At 44.5% G+C, this 17,469-nt stretch overlaps 1 protein-coding gene and 1 long non-coding RNA gene across 16 annotated transcripts in view; one reads left to right on the forward strand and one right to left on the reverse strand.

The window, feature by feature from the left end:
* Positions 1–7,007: 7,007 nt before the first annotated feature.
* On the reverse strand, positions 7,008–7,705 carry LOC135188004 (uncharacterized). Its single transcript, XR_010307533.1, has 2 exons — positions 7,279–7,705; positions 7,008–7,175 (listed from the first exon to the last, which is right to left on the reverse strand). It is a non-coding gene; the product is annotated as an uncharacterized LOC135188004 (long non-coding RNA).
* Positions 7,706–8,057: 352 nt separating this feature from the next.
* The window catches only part of LRRC3B (leucine rich repeat containing 3B), a 57,495-nt gene continuing 48,083 nt past the window's right edge, over positions 8,058–17,469 (forward strand). For 7 of the 15 annotated variants that reach the window (XM_064166790.1, XM_064166796.1, XM_064166793.1 and 4 more), the window contains exon 1: positions 8,317–8,466. Coding sequence is in view for 2 of the 15 variants with exons in the window: in XM_064166804.1 (XP_064022874.1) it covers positions 8,344–8,466 (123 nt within the window). In the remaining 13 variants the exon portion in view is untranslated. Of the gene's footprint in view, positions 8,250–8,275; positions 8,467–8,518; positions 8,672–17,469 lie in introns of those variants that run through there. The other 8 variants (XM_064166791.1, XM_064166794.1, XM_064166801.1 and 5 more) reach the window with 4 other exon arrangements.

Consider the following 17,469-nt stretch of genomic DNA (forward strand, 5'->3'; position numbering starts at 1 on the left):
AATCAAGGATGATCAAGTTGAGTCATTATGGGTGAGAATTAAGGGGAAGGCCAACAAGGCTGATATCCTGGTTGGAGTCTGTTATAGACCACCCAGCCAGGAAGAAGAGGTTGATTTATTACTCTTTAAACAGCTGGAGGCTGCCTCAAGATCACCTGCCCTTGTTTTTGTGGGCAACTTTAACCTACCAGACATCTGCTGGGACTTAAACACTGCAGAGAAGAGGCAGTCTAGAAGGTTTCTAGAATGTGTGGAAGACAATTTCCTATCCCAGCTGTTACGTGAGCCTACCAGGGGGGCAGCCCTGCTTGACCTGCTGCTCACAAATAGAGAGGGGCTGGTAGGGGATGTGGGGGTTGGAGGCTGCCTGGGGTCCAGTGACCATGAAATGATACAGTTTTCAATATATGGTGAAACCAGGAGGGGCATCAACAGAACCTCCACACAGGACTGCCCAAGGGCAGACTGCAGCCTATTTAAGGAACTAACTCAGAAAGTTCCTTGGGGAAAAGCCCTTGAAAACAAAAGGGTTCAGGAAGGTAGGAGCTGCTTCAAGAAAGAACTCCTGAAGGCACAGGAGCAGCTGTGCCACTGTGCCAGCAGACGAGCTGAGTAGGGAGGCAGCCAGGCTGGATGGGCAGGGAGCTGCTGAAGGAAGTAAAGATCAAAATGAGAGTGTATCACCTTTGGAAAAGAGGGGAGGTGTCCCAGGAGAAGTTCAAGGAAGTTGCTAGGTCTTGTAGAGGAAAAATGAGAGAGGCAAAAGCCCATTTGGAGCTTAGGCTGCCACTGCTGTCAAGGAACATAAAAAAATGTTTCTTTAAATATCTGAAAGGCAAGAGAAGGGCCAAGGACAAGCTCCAGTCCTTGTTAGATAGAGAGGGGAATAGAGTGACAAAGGGTGAGGAAAAGGCAGAGTTGCTTAACACCTTCTTTGCCTCAGTCTTCAATAGTGGGACAGGTTGTCTCCAGGACAGCTGGACTCCTGAAGTGGTGGATGGAGTCAGGAACCAGTACAGTCCCCCTCTAATCCATGAGGAAGAAGTAAGGGACCTGCTGAGACATTTGGATCCTCACAAGTCCATGGGACCGGATGGGATCCATCCTAGGGTGCTGAGAGAGCTGGCAGCTGAGCTGGCCAAGCCACTCTCCATCATTTATCAGCAGTCCTGGCTCACTGGAGAGGTCCCCAGAGACTGGAAGCTGCCAATGTGATACCATCCACAAGAAGGGTCGTAAGGAGGAGCCAGAAAACTACAGACCTGTGAGCCTGACCTCAGTGTCAGGCAAGGTGATGGAACAGGTCATCTTGAGTGCCATCACAAAGCACCTACAGGATGGCCAAGGGATCAGGCCTAGCCAGCATGGCTTTAGGAAGGGCAGGTCCTGTCTCACCAACCTGATCTCCTTTTATGATCAGGTTATCCACCTGGTGAGTGTGGGGCAGGCTGTGGATGTAGTCTACCTGGACTTCAGCAAAGCCTTTGACACTGTCTGCCACAAGAAGCCTGTAGCCAAGCTGGCAGCTCATGGTTTGGACAGATTCACTCTGTGCTGGGTCAGGAACTGGCTGGATGGCAGAGCCCAGAGAGTGGTGGTGAATGGTGCCACATCCATTTGGCAGCTGTCACTGGTGGTGTCCCCCAAGGATCAGTGCTGGGCCCAGTCCTGTTCAATATCTTTATTGATGACCTGGACGAGGGGATTGAGTCCAGCATCAGTAAGTTTGCAGATGACACCAAGCTAGGAGCAGGTGTTGATCTGTTGGAAGGTAGGAGAGCCCTGCAGAGGGACGTAGACAGGCTGGATGGGTGGGCAGAGGCCAGTGGGATGAGATTTAAGAAGGCCAAGTGCAGGGTTCTGAACTTTGGCCACAACAACCCCAGGCAGCACTACAGGCTGGGGACAGAGTGGCTGAAGAGCAGCCAGGAGGAAAGGGACCTGGGCGTATGGAAGAAGGGCAAACTCCTGGTGCCAGCTATGATGAGGATGGGAACAGAGACAGAGGATTAAATGAAGCAGGCAATGATGCAGACCACGGGCTGCAGAGAATGCCTGTCTCTCCTTGGTACCAGGGAGTTGTACACACTGTGAACAGACAGATTTTCTATTCAGATGAGCAGCACAGCTACAAGGTGAGCTTGAAAGACTAAAAGACAAAGTTCACAGGCTTAGAAGCATTAGGGAAGCTGGAGATGAGATAGACAAATGGTGCCAGGTTCTGACTGCCCCAATGAAGAGACAGGATTACCCATTAAAAGATATCAAGGGTCAAGTACCCCCTGGAGCCGTGCCCCCTGCTGCCTCCCTCCTCTCCCGCCCACAAACAGCATGAGGCCAGTAACCTAAAGGAAGAGGGAGCGGAGGCAAGTCCATGGCCGAGGCAAGTCCATGGCCAAGGCAGTAAACAAACTCCTGCCTTGTCCACCTCCCCCTCCCCCACCTCCCTTCACCCCCTTAATGGGTGGGAGTGTTGCTTCAGCTATTACTGGGGTCCCCCAGGTACCCTTGCAGAACAGGTCTGATGTCCTACAGGTGCAGCTGGCCAATGAGGAAAGTGAATCATCTAGCTTGGAGGAATTCCCAAAATTAAGGAAGTCTAAGCCCACCATACAAACATACCAAAAAAGAGTCATGGTTATAGGAGACTCCCTTTTGAGGGGAATAGAAGGCCCAATATGCAGACCTGACTCACTTCAAAGGGAAGTCTGCTGTCTACCGGGATCATGTACTTTTGATAGGCTCCATCATCAGCTATTCCCAGGGCGGACTAGCCTGCTCCTCTTCAAGGCACCCTCCGCGCAGCTAGCTACAGACAACAACTAACTTTCACAGCTAGCCTCCCCAAGGCCACTTTTCTGCAGTTGTGCCCTTTTTACCAGAATTACCTAATGTTACCCTGCCTGCTCTTTTCACTTCAGTTCTGCTCAAACCCCAGCAACTGTGGAGGAAGATTAAAGGAATGGTTTTGGATTTGGGGGAGAATCTTCTTGGCTGGTTAGGCTTTAATATTACTGAAACTGTTACCAATTCTGGTTTTAATAAGTTAGGAAATATTACAACTCTTTTTTTCTCCTACAGCAGCTTTAATATGTGTTGTCTGGCCTAAAACAGAACTCCCAGATCCCTGTAGCGAGTTTTACACATGCAATACAGTGCTATATTTATCATGTATTAATGTTGCCCTAAAAACTCTTGTTTTAGCATTAATTCTAGCATTGTGCATAAGAAATTCCAATGTTGATGCGTTAAGAAAACAAAAGAGAAAAGTTTCCTCGCAAACAGAGTGAGAAATAAAGCCTGGAGACAACCAAAACAATATCTGTTCAGGGGGAGAGCGAGAGGGAGATGCTTTGTTCACTGGCGCACCTCCTCCTGCAGGTCCTGGGACAACTGCCAAAGCCTCGCTTGTTGACAATAACGTGGCAGGCAGCCAAAGAACAGGTCCAGCTGTTCAACTCTCTGCTGTCTCTTCACCTAGTTCAAATCCTCAGGCAGCAGCCTCTAACCCTAAACCAGATTGAACTTCACAGGCATCAGGTCAGATCTTCAATGATTCAGACCCACTAGAAGGGATTTCTACCACCTTTTAGGCTCCAGCCTTCCTTGCTCCAGCAAAAGCTAAGGCTAAGACAAAACATTTGCAAAGAGTGATTCAAGAGAGGATTTAGGAGAGGGAATATCTGATAGACCAGAGGAAGAAAAGGAGAAATACAGCCTTAGAGACTTAGCCAATATACTCAAGACTCAATACTCTGACAAGAAAAGATATGTGAGGCTCGATGCCAAGAAGGATGGTTTTGAGGAGTTTAAGAGTGCTTTTAGGAAAGTTCTGTTTCTAGGCCAAGGGCAACCAGGACAACCAGAGGAAGAGGAGAAAGATGACATCCAGGATTCTAATGATCCTCTCAAAGAGCTCAGGGAAGTTAGATGGGAATATGGAAGGAAGTCAGGAGAGCAAATCCTAAGTTGGCTGGTGAGATGCCATACTATGGATGCAAATACCCTACAGGTAGGAAACAAGTCTGCAAAGCTGCTAGGGCCACTCACAAAGGAGAGTGGAGTGGACAAATACCTAGCAAGTCCTCTCAGTAAGGCTAGCTTGTGGACATACCACCTATTGACTGTGGCTATGAGATATCCTTCCCGATACATATTTGCCATGGGCAGCCAAGAAGTGGAACACCATTGAGCAGGGAATTAAGCTTCTGAAGGAGTTTGTTGTGAAGGAAGTGTTTTATGGAGATCAAGGCACACGTAAGCCTGATGACATTCCCCCTGGAACAGGTCTCACAAAGAAGCTTATTAAGCTTGCTCCTTCATCCTATGCTAACATCTTGGCTAGCAGGTTTCCATCAAGGAATGATAATGGAAGACCTTCCACTGTTAGTGAATTCACTGACCAGCTGAGACAGATAGAGGACAGCTTGTCATATTCTGCCCTAGTGTCTTCCATAAAAGCTATGGCTACAGAGGTAAAGGATGGCATTAAAGATAGCATGAAAGAACTGAAGGAGGAACTTAAAACCTCCATAGCAAATCCAGCAAAGGATATCATCCCTTCATCATCTGAATAGGTGCATGTTTCTGCCATCAGGAACAGACACCCACTGCCTGCAAAGTAATTGCGGCCCAGGAGACAAATTCCGCCTAGACATCAGCAATCAATGGGTCACTCTGAATAATCCTTGTGGTGGTTTGGCTATTATCCCACCCCCCACACTTTTAGAATTGCCCCAGCTAACTCAGACGGGCTCCGGGAATATAAATGAAGCTATTTATTTACAGCAGCACAATATACAAGCAGATATTTACAGTATATACAGTTATATACAGAAATATATAAAAGAAAAGTAATACAGAAGCACAACTCCCCTCCCAGAAACCTGAGTCCCCAGGAGGGGCTCCTAACCACCCCAGCACCTTCCCCGGCCCCTCGCAACCTTACCCCAATCCTGAGAAAGAATAGAGGTGCAGCCAAGAGGTTAAGGAGCAAGGTTAGTGGCAGCGAGGTTAAGGAGATGTGGCTCAGTCTGAAGCCAAAAGCAGAGTGAGGGACAAAATTGAGAATGTTATCTAATGTTTACTTCTTGTTCCCATACTTTTTAGCGGGACTGTGAGAGAAGAGACACAACCATGTTTTCCTTTCATAGCCAATTATCTACTTTCTCTCACCAAAACATTCTAGCCTGTTTCAAACTAGCACAATCCTGCATGACCAATTTGGTAAGAACATGAAAAAGTGGGATGGTCAACCTACTGCAGTTCTTTTGAAGAGGGTCAGGGAACTGCAGAGTGGCAGAAAGGTAGCTATCACTTCTTCAGCTCCCCAGAGTAATTGCAATTATTCTAATAATTGCAATTTCTCTCACAACACCACCAATCATTGTGCACACCCCACATGCCATGTTCAACATTAGGGGTGCCCTGCCTCCAGCCAGCAGGAGGAAAGAGATGGTGGAGAAAACAGAATCTATTGTGTTGGGATTTGGGCAGTGCTGAGTGATTTGAAGTAGGAGAACTCGAGGGTAACATTAGTACACAGAGAAGGATGTGAGCTAAGGAGTGCAGCTTCGAGGAAAACAACCTTGAAGAAGCTGGCAGAGAAGCTGCAAAGTTAGCTGAGTGAGAGGACTAAGGGGACCAGCCAGCCAAATTTGCTTCTAAGGCGTGTGGACAGCCCATATTCTGCTATGTAACCTACCAGAATTACACGTTGTATTGGCGCTCTATATAAGCAGTGCTTTTAGGTACAATAAAGGTTTGACTTATGCATCATATTGGTGTCTAAGTGTTGTTCTGGTCCCTGCACAGTCTAGGTAACCCCAGCCCTATTGGAATGCATTCATGAGGTGGCCTGGCACTTCAAAAATTCAGAAATTCAGGGCTTTAGTTGACACAGGGTTTAGTGTACTTTATTGCCACCAAATTGATTCCAATGTGAGATCAGCGGAGGGAGAGCCTCGATAACAGCTAGCTGAGGTGTGCTTTTGATTTGGTTTGTTTGGGCTTTCCGGGCTTCCCTGGGGGCTTTCTGTGGGCAGAAGAACCCCAGAGAAAGTGCAGGACCATCGAGAGCTGTCCTCAGCGCACCTGCTCAAAAAGTGACGTGGCTAGGGGGTGTTGCCAGGGGACAGACGGAATTTAAATGACCCGATAGCGGGAGCCCCTCATTCCAACGCGAGATCAGCAGAGGGAGAGCCAGCCTGCTCACTGCAGTGAGGGGAGTAGCACCTGAGGGGGGGGCAGAAAAACAAAACCAAACACACAACCAAAAACCTAACCTGCTCGCCTATAACCACATCACCATAGTAGCATAATGGTCTCCACCTGGCAGAAGAAGCACAGACTCCTGGTGCCGGCTAAGATGGAAATGGGAACACAGACAGAGGTTGAAATGAAACAGGCTAAGATGCAGACCACAGGCTGCAGTGAATGCCTCAATCTCTCCTCTGTACCGGGGAATTGTATACACTGTGAACAGGTAGACTTCCTACTCAGAAGGGCAGCACAGCTGGAGGATGAAGTTGAAAGATTGAATGATGAAGTTCATAGGCTTAGAAAAATCAGAGAAGCAGAAGATGAGATAGCCCTGATGGAGAGACAGGATTACCTATTATTAGACACTGAGGGTCAAGTACTCCCTGTATCCACCCCCTGTCAGATTGAAGCCAGTATCTCAAAGGAAAAGAGGGAGGGGAGGCAAGTCCATGGTCAAGGCAGTGAAGAAACTCCTGCCTTGTCTATTTCCTGCCCCCCAGACTCCCCCTACCAAATCAATGAGGTGCTGTGGCAACAAATTCCCACCCGCCGTGGTGGAAGTGTTGCTTCAGTTATTAACTGTGCTCCCCAGGTGCCTTTGCAGTACAGGTTTGATGTCCTGCAGGTACAACTGGCCAGCCAGGAAGGTGAACCACACGGCTTGGAGGAATTCCCAAAATTAAGGCAGCCTAAGCCCTCCATACAAACATCTTACATCCTTCCTAGCAGAGGACTAATCCTTTCACTTCTACTTATTATATAAGAGGCACATGTGATGCCAATAAGCTAATGACCAAAAAATACCCTCTGTAGAGTGAGAACAATGCATTAGTAACAACAGGTGAGGAGAAGGATGAGGTCCTCAAGAACATCTTCTCCTTAGTTTTCACTGGCAACCTTTCACCCCATGCCTCCTAAGTGAGAACAAAAAATCAGAAGGTAGTAACCAGGATGGTGAAGTCCCTTCCACTGTATGCAAAAATTAGGTTTGTGATGTCCTGAGGAACCTGAACTTACCTATGGGACTTGGTAAGATGCATGCCAGAGTCTCGAGAGAATTGGCTGATGTAGCCACTAAGCCACTTTCCATGATGTCTGAAGCATCATGGCAGTCAGGTGAAGTCCCTGGTGGTTTGCAGAAGGAACACATTTCGCCCATTTTCAAAAAGGGCAGAAAGGAGGACCCCAGAAATTTTCAGCCTGTTAGCCTCAACTCTGTGCCTGGGAAGACCACGGAGCAGATTCTATTAGAAGGTCTGACAAGGCACATGGAGGACAAGGAGATGATTCAAGTGAGCCAGCGAGGTAAACAGAAAGATTACTTTGCAGAACCAGGGTAGAGTGCACAACAGAAAACGCATGCTTGAGGGAATGAGGCAACCAACTGGCAGTGCTCCTTCAAGCTCGCTTTTGACAGTCCGTGTTAACTGCTGCACACTTTTCATAGAAGCACCTCTTAAGAGAATAAAGTAACCCTGGCAAAAACCACGATAAACCCAAGGCAGGGTCTCATAACTGGTTCTACACAGAACAGTTCAAACAGTTCAAAGGTTTGGTTAGGTCGGGGGCACAGCATTGTAGCAAAAATCGCCTAGCAGCAAATCTGCAAAAGCAAGTGTGCTACACTGTCAGTAATAGCCCTTCAGTTAGATTGGCAAAACAATTAACCTTATTCATGTTTTGCTGGAGAACCCGCAAGGCAACTGGGGCAGCAGCGCTACCGGCAGGCAGAACGCCACCAGGGCTCCAACGAGGCCCCGCCGCGGCGGCTGCGCACCCCGCATAAGAGCCGCTCCCCACGCACCAGCCCCGACTCAGCCACTAGATCCCTAGAGTGAGAGCCAGTCAGCCCCGAGGGGGGCAGCTCGCCGTTGGGCTAGCGACAAGAGATTCTCTTTTCCTTCCTTCCCGCTTTCCTTTTCCTGCCTGCTTGCAGCCGCAGCACAAGGACCAAGAGGTAACGGCGGAACGGCAAACACACCCGCCCGGTACGCGCCCAGCAGAGGCAGCAGACAGCCAGGAGAGGGTGGTGGCTGCGTCCAGGCCCGGCCGAGCCGCCGGCAGGCTCCGCCCGTCTCTCCCATGGCGCGGCGGCTCCGCTCTAGGAGCTGTTGCGCTGCCTGTTGCGCCGCCAGTGTACTGGCCGAGCCGAGGTGCCGAGGACGGCACACTGCGAAGTTTTGCGGGAAGGCGGCGCACTGCGATGTGAGTTGCGGGGCCTCGGGGTTGCGCTTGAGGAAGAAGGGAGGGAAACGGTAGAGGTAGGACGAAACTCGATGAGGAGGGAGGGGAGAAACATTGCTACTGCCCAGGGGCTCCTGCGCGCCATGTCGCCTTGCTCAGAACAGATCGGTGACAGCTAGCAGAGATACTACCTCCCACGGCCCACGCTGGCCAGACTCCGGCGCCCGTGAGTGCGGGGCGGGGGAGGGGGGTGGCCACAGGGTTGAGGCTCTGCTGAGGCAGCAGTGGGGAGGGAAGGGAATCAAGGGGCGTAGGCTGCAGGGAGGGGGCTGTCATCTTCAGCTTGGGAGCAAGCGGGGGATTTGAGAATCGCGGCCCCCGATCCCCTATCTGAGCAACAGCGGAAAAGGAAGGGAAAAAAAAAAAAAAAAGGTGTACCTCTGTATGTGTGTGTCCAAAGCGCCTGGCTGCGTGCGGGGAGGGCTGTTAGAGGTCGCTCTGATCAGCATGCAAAAGCGGCGGCCGGGGAGCGGGAGCGGAGCGGGGGAGGCAGGGAGTGGTAGGAAGACGCCATGTGTGTTGCCGTGGGATTTTTCCACTTTGAAACCTACCAAGACCGGTTGCTACGGAGCGGGCGGCGGTGGCTGTGGTGAAAGAGCAGCTCCGCCTGAACGCGAGCAACAAATGGGTGACAGTCGGACTGCCGGGGCAGCCACCGGCTGCCAGCCCGCCCCCACTGCCCGGTAAGGCACCGGGCGGGATCGTCGCCGGGGCCGCTGGGGTTCCCCGGGTGACAGGTGTAGCCCTCCGGAGGGGAGCTGGGCGGAGGGGAGCTGGGCGGGCGCAGCGTCTCAGGGGGTTCCGCGGCGGCACTGCGCCCCCAAGCAGGGCACGGCCGCAACCTTAGAGCCCTCGCAGAAATGTCACGATTGCTTGCAGTGAAAGCGTACTGGATACACTCTGTGTGTGTGTGTGTTATTTTCGAGCTCTGGAAGCTGCAGGCTTTTCTCTTGCCGTTCTGGCGATATACACGTCCAGAATTTCCATTCCAAAAATTTGGAAAATGACTCGGATGTGCCAGTGGGTGTTGTTCTTTCTTTCTTAGCTCCTGCCTTCAAAGATTAGAAGATTTTAGAGTATCGATGAGGAAATTGTGGAGTGCTTCAGGCTGCAGTTTACCACTCCTGTCTAGGGACATTGAGAGAGAGAAGTAGTGTGATGACAGAAAGAAACTAGCCAAGTAACTTGAAAAGCCTAAATAAACCAACTAGTTAAGAAGAATGGCAACAAGATAAACAATATTTAGTGTGCCTTTCAAAGAAGTAAGCCAGAGGTATTTGCATATATATGAAAATGAAAAAAACAAGCTAATACTTTTGTAATGGTTGTTGACTGTCAGAAAGCCGAAAGCCCCCACAATATCTGTAAGAGAATGTTGCAGATTTTGCAAGGAAATGAACTTTTGTACTATTTCAGATGAAAACTCTGACTAGGATAGCCTTTTGTGAATGTTGAAAAATAGCTGGCAGCAATTTCTTTTTGTAGCAATGAAACTTGTACATTTAAGTTTAATGTATGCGTCATGCTCCACTGAGCAGTAGCTTGAAGGCTTTGATATAGAGCACCACACTGTTTGTATGGCTTACCTGCTGGTCTTGTTCTTAGTAATGTAGTTTAAAAAGACAGGTATACGATGGGCTTCTGTTTTGATTTAGAGGAAAAGTAAGTATTTAATCTGTAGACTGAACTAATTTGCAAAACCTTCAAACCTCTTCAGAAACTTTCTAGTTTAGTTTCTGCAGAGTTGGCATGTGCTATGAGATTGAGTCCAGTGACTCAGGATAGCAGGATTGGCTCCATTGTCAGATGTTTCCAGCATACAGCACTATGTGGGGATGTGCCCATAGGTCTTTGATTTCAGTTGAACCTGAGATTAAGTCCAGCTTTCTAACATTTTTTTAGCTATTGCTGGTTGGATCACTGAGCCCTGATCTTGCTTTTTCTGAGGTCTACTATAAAATCTATGACAACTTCAGGATAAGCTTCTATGGGTAGTTGAAGTTTTCCATTGCCTTAGAGCAAGCTGAAACTGCTCAATATCTTGGAGATTGGGGTCTGAGTGAATTGTATCTGTAACTGTCAAGAATCAATGTGTTCCACTTCAAATGAAAGATTAATCAAAAAATAAATATAATTTAGTAAGCATATAAATTCATGCTCTGGATCCAGTCCTGTGCTAATGAAGTCCATGAGAGTTTTGCCAAAGATTAACAGAACAGCACGATTTAATTTAGGGATACATTTGTGATTTGTCTCTTCAGTGTGTGTTGCAGTGTCCATATTCCAAATCATTTGGGAAACAAAAAGCTTTTACTGCTCACACTGAAGCTGAGTCAAAAGTAACTTCAGAGCAAATGCATGATACATTAGCTTGAGAAGTAACATCCAAGCAGTAGACCTGAAATTTATAAAATTCAGCTTACTCAAAAGGGCTGACCTGACTAAGGACAGAGAAAATGAATTGCTTTATTGAAAAATCACCTCTAGATGCTCAGTGGAGTAGTGAGGTGCTTCTGAATCTTGATTCTTAATCCTTACTTCTTGTCACTTCACCAGGAATATATATGAGAGTAACACAAGGGATATGTGGCTCTCTGTCAGGAAGATATAAAGGTTTTTAGTGAAATTAATCATTTAACCAAGCAGGAATATGGGTAGAAATATTTGTTGTTACCATTTGAGTAAATCAGGAGATAGACTAAGGTGCTTTTCCTCAGAGTAGAATATAGCATTTGCAAAGACTTAAAGGATTTGTATGTAACTATTGTCCTTGTCACTTGCATGCATGGTCTTTGAGTCAACCCCTACTTGAGAATGCAGTTGAAGTTAGAGTTCTGTGGCTGTTAAAATTATTTTTTTATAATTTTGCTTCATCCAACAAAATTTCTTTGCAAAACTATAGAATATTGTCATGGAGTCATGAAATAATAAAAAAAAAGCCCTCAAGCTAAATGGAACCATACTTTAAAGTAAAGATAGTATGAGTCGAGAATAAGTTATTCAAGTTTATAGACTATGTAACATTTACCTTGGCTTGTTCGGACAAACATTTTTAAATGTTACTTTACTTACTAAAAGTAATCTCCACAAAGTGCAGTTCTGGTTAGAGCACTTCAGTGTTGTTTTGAATCAAATATCAGTATGTCAACAGAAACTGCAAGCAGTAAGGATACAGAGATTTCTCAGCATATTCAATAAGTATTTACGATTTATAAGTGCATGTATGAACAATGTGTGCCTTCTGCTCTTAAAGCTGATGTGTCACATCAAATAGAATGTTTTTCTCTTCTGGTGAATTAAAATCTCTGCTACTTTTAATCCCTCTCTTTTCATAAAATGATTTCTGTGCTGCTGCATCCACATGCACTCTATTGGTCTCAGTGCACAATGGACATGTGGGTGCAGTAAGGTATGGTGTTGGTTTTACTCGCTGCTTCATCTGAGGTTGTGGGTTAGATAAACAATTGCCAAACCCACTGCAGAGCAGGATCTCATTCTTTCACAATGTTTAAAGATGTATGCTCCTGCTTCATAAAGATTTCTGTGGATAATTGGTGTCTGTGTCCATACTTGCCACTGATGACTTGCATTGTTTACCTGTGTAGACTAAGCAGCATTTGTAGCTCTCTACACAGAGACTTGGTTTGAACTCTAAAGAATAAACACAATATTTCTGCTACTAAACAAAAAAGTAACTTGTATTCCTCTTCCCCTGGATATATAAATGCTCTACTGAGTACCCTCTGCAAGCAGGTTTTTCTTTTTTTTTTTTTAATTAGCTTCTTTTAGCGCCGACTTCAACACTGGACATATGAAAAACCTTTTACTATAAGGATCAATACAGCTTCTCAGTTCTACTTTCCATCAGCAAAGAAAATCCAGTAGTGGCCGAAACAAAATGAGGTTTCATTCTCTGGAAGGTCCAAAGTTTTGGAAGGATGAGAAAATGAGATAAATGGAAACAGATGAAGGAGGCCAGATGCCCTCAAAATAGGACAAAAGTAAAAGAAAATAGTGGCTGAACTCTCCATCCTTTATGAAGGATGGAGATGGCAGCGACTTTGCACCAAGGTGTTTTGGTTGATTTCACTGGGACTAGAAGCCTTGCTGAGGGATTGAACTTGGCTTTTTGCATCTCAGCTTCGCAGATAGAAAGGAGATAAAAATGCCTATCATGTAAATGGAGGTGGTAAAAGGCCTTTTCAGAGATAGCTTGAGCTGGATAATTGCAATTTTTACTTAGAAATGTAAATCAGTTCTGCAGATTTTGTTATATTCGTTTAAGATTTGCCTCTGCTTTTCAGGGTCAGTTCAACTAGCTAGTGTGTGCATTATATGAATTTTGTCCTTCATGAATAACATTTTCTTAGAGCTGCTAACATCCTTTGAGAGGAAAACAAAGGTTGATCTTTGCCTGCCAAATAGTACTATAAAGGTGTGCTAACATGAGAAAATGAAAGGTGATATAAATGAGTGATAGCACATAAAAGGATGCTATTCTGGCTTAGAAGCAAGAAAGCAAATGGAGACAATTTAAGTATTTAAGGAACAGTAAATGAAAAGTGTGATTATAGAGTGACATTAAAAGGAGAGAGAATTAAAAAAGAAAGTTGAGAAGGGGAAGCAGTGCATAAAGAAAACAGAAGGTGGACAGGAAAAGATTAAAGGGGCAAGGAATGGATTTAAAGTTTTTGATTGGAAAATAGAATCTGTATTAAATTCATATATTGGAGTGCTTACATAGCAACCTGCATTTTACTCAAATTGTGGAAATCTGACACAGAGTGTTCTCCTGGGAGGTCACTTTATGTTCCTGTTTCATCTTTGGATGTACAACCTCAGCTAATAGGGCATGTGGTTTTAAAGGTGGCATGCCTTAGTGACAGGCTTTCTTGAGAGGTGTTATTTTGAGAATGTTCTTAGATTTAATAGCATTAAAATTTTCTTCTTTGTGGAAGTTACTTCTTCCTCCCACAAATGGTAGCATTGATCTTAAAAGAACTGGTTTTCTGCAGTTTACCAAAACTGTCTTTTGCAACTGTACTGTCTAAAGGTATTCTGTATGTAAAACACATGGGTATTCAGCATTTCATTCGAATGGTTGAACAACTCAGTGTTTAATATGCTTGTACTAGCAGTTAGTGGGACATGTGAAAAGTATGTGAGGGCTTCTTCCCTCATCTAGATTACAGATGCATATTGCTTTGGCAGAATTTTCTTCATGCAGATAATTTTTGTACTTCTGTATTTTTGTGTATGTTTTTATGTGCATGTGAATCATTTGCAGCAAAAGGATGAGGCTTTATGACATTTAGACAAATCTATGCTGTTTGCTATTGTGAAAGTGTTACAATAAAAAATTATTGCTCAGTTTATGCAAGTAAACTTCTTATGCAAGTGAACTTTAAAGAACAGAGGCAAGTAGTACTTTCTCTTAGAACTACACAGAAATTTTAGATGAAGTTGCTTGCTAGTTTATATGTGTTTATAATCAAGCCATGGTGGTTTTATGTCTTGAGGAAACTTCAGCTTATGAACACTAAAAACAAAATAAGTTTGAGATACCAGTATTTAAATTCTTGAGTTTTGAACCCATTTTTATTTTGTCTTATATAATGAAAATTACCATGGTCTATTTAGATGTGCATTTCTAAAACATTACTAACATTTTTTTTCATACACTTCTGGAAACAGATTCTGTGGTGCTTTAAGTCTGAAGTTTTATTTTGAAATGGTGATGTTCTGTTATATTTGCCTTCATCTAAGCAAAATTATTTTTACCAAAAACAAAAATCTTGAATCAATATGTGCAAATATAGCAACTCCAGAAGGGGGAAAATACTCAAAGAGAGGAGATTGTTCACAAGATTGAGAGCCAGTAATTCCAGAGGTGTACAGGCCATCTTGGACTGTTGAAAGGTGAATGGGTTTTTTTAGTGATGTCTTGGCACTCCAGATGATGAATCAGATCTTGTATGGGCACCAAAGAGTCGTGGGAGAAACACGTGGCTGACCACTTGGTTTCTGCAGTAGAGGATATAAAGGGTCAGAAGCAAACTATATGCCAATAGAGAAAGAGATTCTTGCTGCTTATGGAGGAGTAAAAGCTGCTTCTGAAGTAACTGGAACAGATTCTCAGTTTCTTTTGGCTCCCAGATTACCAGTTTTGAACTAGATGTTTAAAGGAAAGGAGTCATCACCACATCACGCAACCGATGTTACCTGGTCTAAGCGGATGGCTCTCATAACTCAGTGAGCACACATGGGGAGTTTTGAACGACCTGGCATAGTGGAGATGATCACCAGCTGGCTAGAAGGCACAAACTGTAGAAATCCCCCAGAGGAGCGAGTAACTCGGGCTGAGGAAGCTCCTCCTTATGGTGATTTGCCTAAAGAAAGGAACTATGCTATATCTACCGATGGTTCCTGTTGCCTTGTTGGAAACAAGCAAAAATGGAGAGCTTGGTGCATGTAACACCAGAGTTTGTTCCCCATATGGGACACCAGTTATTCTGTCGTGGTTTTTAAAGATAGCCAGCAGAAATGAAGCTTTCAAATGAAATTGGAGAAAAAAATACAGAATTATATCTGGATGGAGATACAGAGAAGACAACCCAAAACTAAATCTATACTCTCTTAATGCTCCTTTCTTCCTCCTCCTGCCCTCTGTCTGGCGGGAGCCACTTTATTGGGAAAAACATGTAAGCAGTAAGACTGTTTTGGGGCCTCCAGAGGCTTGTGTGTAGGCCTCTTGGATGACCAAGGCATTGGGTGGGGGAGGATTGCGGAGTATAGATTTAGTTTTGGGTTGGGGAAGAATTCAAGGCAGCTTGCCATGGATGCGGTAATTGCTTTGTAATGCCTTCTTCAATCTTTCTCCAAATAAAATTCTGTTTTCTTGTTCTCCAATTTCATTTGAGAGCTTCATTTCTGTTGGCTGTATTTAAAACCCACAACAATAATATTTTTTAAAATGTTGATTTTTTTTTTTTATGAGTTTATGAAGAGATAGCAAAACTATGGAAGTGAGTAACAATCTTCTAGTCCCCAGAGGATATTTTTAACCCTATAGTTCTCAACCTGGGACAGGGGGTCAGTCTTTTTAGCAAGTCTGGCTAGGATTTGATGGGTTCTTCTCCTAGGTATACCTCAAATGGTCTCTAAGATTCGTCTTGATTCTTATCTATTATTAAGTGTAATTTGTTGCTATTACTATTGAAAGTGAGAATGATTCTTGATGCTTTTTCTCCTGAAATGAAGTTTAACAGCCGTCACAACCTTCAAATAGTGTTTCCTTTTTGCCCTTGTTTTCAACTTTGTTGATACCAAGTTACTTAGATGAGAATTGGCAGGTTTTGAATAGTCTCTTTTTAACAAAGTTTGTTCATGAATATATGCTTATTATGGACTGCACAAGTGCTGAACAGGAAGGCATGTATCAGAGGAGACTGCTTATGGGTAGTCATACTCACATATTGCTAGTTTTGAATGTACATGATCCTGTTCTGTAGATACAAGTATTGATCTTCACTCTGCTGCTGCAAGGTTATCTTCCCTTTTTTTAAGGATACAAATGTATTTAGATAACTTTTGATCCAAATACTTTTCTTGCAAACCAACATATCTGTTCTTGCAGTTACAGCAGGTGCTCCATCTGTACAAAAAGAGCCTAATTTGAACGAGTCAACCTTAAAGGTTTCTTTTCCTCACTATCTGCCACATTTTCAACAGATTTTCTCAATTCTTTAAACAAGTGAGAGACAGAAGGGTAGACCAAGACAGATAGAGGCCAAGCAATTTCTTAATTATAGCAGATTTTTTAACACGTTAGAACAACAACAGTCAACTGCAGTGTCAGTAGCATTGCAGCTTCCCTTGGTTGTGAGCAAAAAAATCAAACATTTTCATGAATCTGTTAAAAAATGTAATGCATACTATTGTATTGTCTAATATCACCTTAGCCCTTTTCATTGTCATGCTACATGAACAACTATGAACATATCAGCTATGTGCTGTTCTTTTGGTCTGGTTTGTGTAGCAATAATTGATGCATCCTCTTGTATTAGCTTTTGTTGTCTGAGAACGGTTCTTTATCACAAGCTTGCTGATGGGTATTTGCTGTTATACCTTTGACAATGGTTTTGGCTTGCAAATTCTATATTTTACATACAAAAAGCTATTGTGCTGGGAATCTTGCTTAATATGAAATCAGACTGCAGGTCAGGTCCAACAAAATATATGTTGCATTAATTTCAGTATTAGTTTGTATAACAGTACCATTCCAGATTGGACTTCTTGTATGGCTGTACATATCACCACATCACAAACTCTACAGACTCTGTCCTTTCCCTCAAGCAGAACCCTGAGAGAAACTCTCCTTGCAGCATCAGCTCTGTGCCCTTTCTTAGTATATGAAGTTGGGTGTTTGCAGGCTCCCTGTGAACCTCCTCCCAGCAAGGGCAGTGTGCACCTACAGCCACATCAGACCATGGCTTTGGGGCACACTTCTGCTTCAGGTGCACTATGGGACATTTTAAAGTTCACCTTGCAATTGTTAGGCAGTGTTCTAGTTCCTGTTGTCAATGAAAGCCTTTGGTTTTTCACTAGGGATTTGACTCTGGGTTTATTTGAAAGGAAATTTTGTTTTCCTTGGCGTTTCTGAAAAAAATTACCACTACCACCACCAAAACCCCAAAGGAATGTAACAAAAGTAGCTGGTCTCTGTCAGGAATAGTTCTTTAGATGTGATGGGGGCACTGCTTCACAGTTTGGCATAGGTAGGTTTGGGACTGCATGAGAGGGAAGTGCTCTCTCTGAAGAGCTGACAGGAATGTACCAGAAAAAAATACCTGCATCAGGAGGCTCATCTAAAGAGATGAAAGGCAGAAAGATCAAAATGCTGAAACGTTTTGTGTAAGATTTGTGCCTCTAATGAAAGGTAAAAGATAAAACATCCCTCTAAAG

The sequence above is a fragment of the Pogoniulus pusillus genome, chromosome 28 (genome assembly GCF_015220805.1).
Source record: "Pogoniulus pusillus isolate bPogPus1 chromosome 28, bPogPus1.pri, whole genome shotgun sequence".
Lineage (NCBI taxonomy): Eukaryota > Metazoa > Chordata > Aves > Piciformes > Lybiidae > Pogoniulus > Pogoniulus pusillus.